Here is a 3,563-nt window from a genome sequence, read left to right on the forward strand (position 1 = left end):
AGAGACGGGGTTTCACCATGTTGACCAGGATGGTCTCGATCTCTTGACCTTGTGATCCACCCGCCTCGGCCTCCCAAAGTGCTGGGATTACAGGCTTGAGCCACTGCGCCCGGCCCTGGCTTTTTTATTTTTTTTTTGAAACTTGGTCTTTGTCACCCAGGCTGGAGTTCATTGGCACAATGATAGCTCATTGCTGCAGCCTCGAACTCCCAGGCTCAAGTGATCCTTCTGTTCCAGCCTCCCAAGTAGCTGGGACTACAGGCACATGTTACCATGCCTGGCTAGTTTTTAAAATTTTTTTATAGAAACGGGTCTTACCATGTTGACCAAGCTAGTCTTAAACTTCTGGCCTCTGGCCAGTTGTGGTGGCTCACACCTGTAATTCCAGTACTTTAGGAGGCCGAGGCAGGCAGATCACGAGGTCAGGAGTTCGAGACCAGCCCAGCCAAAATAGTGAAACCCTGTCTCTACCAAAAATACAAAAATTAGCCAGGCATGGTGGCATGCATCTGTAGTCCTAGCTACTTGGGAGGCTCAGGCAGGAGAATTGCTTGAATCCAGGAGGTGGAGGTTGCAGTGAGCCCAGATTGCAGCACTGCACTCCAGCCTGTGCAACAGAGTGAGACTCCATCTCAGAAAACAAACAAACAACTCCTTCCTCCTTGGCCTCCCAAAATGTTCAGATTACAGGTATGAGCCACCATATCCAGCCTCCTTAAGTCTTTCACATCATATATTGCTTTTAATATTAAACATTTTTTACTTTATGTTTGTGTTTCTTATTATTTTTTTTTTCTAAGACCAGGTTTCACCATGTTGGTCAGGCTGGTCCTGAACTCCCGACCTCAGGTGATCCGCCCTCCTTGGCCTCCAAAGTGCTTGGATTACAGGCGTGAGCCACCACGCCCGGCCTGTGTTTCTTATTTTTAAAAAATACAATGACTTACACTTGTTTTAAGAAAAAGTTGGCCAGGAGTGGTGGCTCACACCTGTAATCCTAGCACTTTGGGAAGTCAAGGTGGGAAGATAACCTAAGGCCAGGAATTTGACACCAACCTGGGCAACATAGTGAGAACCCCAACTCCATACACACACACAAATAGACATATATATATGGGGGGGGGGAGAAATTAGCCAGATGTGGTGGTGCATATCTGTAGTTCCAGCTACTTGAGAAAAATTAGCTGGATGTGGTGATGTGCGCCTGTAATTCCAGCTACTCGGGAGGCTGAGGCGGGAGGATTGCTTGAACCCCAGAGGTTGAGGCTGCAGTGAGCTATGACCACACCTCAAACAATCATATGATTGCATATATTATCCAGGCTGGAGTACATAATGATCACTGTCTCGAAAAAAAAAATTAAATTCTGGCAAAACAGTTCTCAGATAAAAACGTGACTTAGAAACATGGCTAAGTGCAAACAGATCGATTTACAGTTTTTCCTGTCTTTTCTTCCCCTTCTCTTTGGAAAGCCCCTCTTGTTTTGAGCTTTTTTTTTTTTTTTTTTTTTGAGATGAAGTCTCACTCTGTTGCCCAGGCTGGAGTGTAGTGGCGTGATCTCAGCTCTCTGCAATCCTCTACCTCCTGCTACCATGCACGACTAATTTTTGCATTTTAGTAGAGATGGGATTTTGCCATGTTGACCAGGCTGGTCTTGAACTCCTGACCTCAAGGGATCCACCCGCCTTGGCCCCCCAAAGTGCTGGGATTACAGGCATGATTTACGGTGCCTGGCCTTATTTTGAGCATTTCCTTTTAAGGCCTCAGGCTTCCTGGGAAATGCAGCCCAGGGTTTAGTTCAAGACAAGACTGAACTCTGTTCACCCCTCTCTGGCCTCCAAAGAGTTGTTGCCTGGCCACATGGTGGCAGGAAATGTAGAGATCTGGACAGGCTCCAAGGTCAAGGTGTTCTTTGAGTAATGGGCCTTAATCCCAGCAGGGTTCTCCAAAGACTTCCTGAGATAACAGGAAACACATGGCGCCATAGTCTGGCCTTAGGGGAAAAAGCCACTTAGAGTGGGCTAAATCAGGTCAGGTTGGCTGCCAAGCTCAGCCGTGGGGTAGAGGGCATGGGAACATGTCCCGGGCCTTGGGAGCCTCACAAAGGGTCCGCTGTACCCTCTCGCTTATTGGGGACAGGTGGGGTACCTGGGGCTGCCATCTGCTTCTGGTCCCAGGACCCCTCCCCAGGCATATGTCCCTGCCAGTGTACCAAGGGACATCCCCAGCCTGTGACCTATCCCAGGGCTGGCTGTGGGTCCCTGAGGTGACAGGAGCCCACAGTGGGGGCTGTGACAATGACTGTCTCTTTTCTTTAATGCTGATCTTTTTTCCCCTCAGAACTCAGCCTCCTCCCGAGCTCCCTGTGGGTCCCAACCACAAGCTCTCCAACAATTACTATTGCACTCGTGATGGCCGCCGTGAATCTGTGCCCCCTTCCATCATCATGTCCTCGCAGAAGGCGCTGGTGTCAGGCAAGCCAGCGGAGAGGTGAGGATCTCCAGTGTTGCTCACCAGATTCCCCACAACCCCCTCCTGTGACCCATTCCCTCTCCCCAGCTTGTGGAAAGGGTAGTTTGTCAAGATCCTACTTAGTAAGCATCAACTGTGTCAGGAACTGTGCTGCTGGGAGCTTTTTGTCCAAGAGCTTATATACTTGTTTTTAGAGACAGAGTCTTGCTCTGTCGCCCAGGGTGAAGTGCAACGGTGCAGTCATCGTTCACTGCAACCTTGAACTCCTGGGCTGAAGTGATCCTTGCCACCTTCTTCAGCCTCCTGAGTAATTGGGATTACAGGTTAATGCCACCATGCTGGGCTAATTTTTAAACGTTTTGTAGAGTAGGGTCTTGCTCTGTTGCCCAGGCTGTTCTCAAACTCCTGGGCTCAAGTGATCCTCCTGCCTTGGCCTCCCGAGTAGCTGGGAATACAGGTGAGAATCACCGTGCTCAGCAAGAGCTCATTTAGGCCAACCCAGGGCAGGGTAGAAGTTAGTGCCTCAGCCGGGACTGGGCATCCTACAAAACAGATGAAGTTCTGGGGTACCTCCAAGGGCCCTGTGAAAAGCTGAGACAATACAGCTTATATAATTATGTATTTTTCTTATTTTATTTATTTATTTAAGATGGAATCTCACTCTTGTTGTTTAGGCTGGAGTGCAGTGGCATGATCTCAGCTCACTGCAACCTCTACCTCCCAGGATCAAGCGATTTTCCTGACTCAGCCTCCCAAATAGCTGGGATTACAGGCGTGTGCCACCATGCCCAGATAATTTTGTATTTTTAGTAGCGATGGGGTTTTACCATGTTGGTCAGGCTGGTCTTGAACTCCTGACCTCATGTGATCCCCCGGCCTCAGCCTCCCAAAGTGCTGGAATTACAGGCATGAGCCACTGCACCTGGCCATATATTCTTCTTAGAGAATTATATAAACCCTGGGCTCCTCTCAAAAACTAGTTTGGTTCCTGGTTTCAGTTGCCTTCTCTTAATTAAATGGGGACTGTAATAGTATCTATTTCAGAAAGCTATTACAAGGGTTAATCCTCTTTTTTTTTTTTTTTTTTTTT

The 3,563-nt window shown here is 48.4% G+C and overlaps 1 protein-coding gene across 1 annotated transcript in view; it reads left to right on the top strand.

Annotated features, from left to right (window-relative positions):
* The window catches only part of NDUFA7 (NADH:ubiquinone oxidoreductase subunit A7), an 11,317-nt gene that overhangs the window by 2,219 nt on the left and 5,535 nt on the right, over window positions 1–3,563 (top strand). Inside the window, exon 3 of the mRNA XM_017500101.2 lies at window positions 2,342–2,491. Coding sequence (XP_017355590.1) covers window positions 2,342–2,491 — 150 coding nt within the window. The remainder of the gene's footprint in view (window positions 1–2,341; window positions 2,492–3,563) is intronic.

The sequence above is a fragment of the Cebus imitator genome, unplaced genomic scaffold (genome assembly GCF_001604975.1).
Source record: "Cebus imitator isolate Cc_AM_T3 unplaced genomic scaffold, Cebus_imitator-1.0 Scaffold263, whole genome shotgun sequence".
In the NCBI taxonomy this organism is placed as follows: domain Eukaryota; kingdom Metazoa; phylum Chordata; class Mammalia; order Primates; family Cebidae; genus Cebus; species Cebus imitator.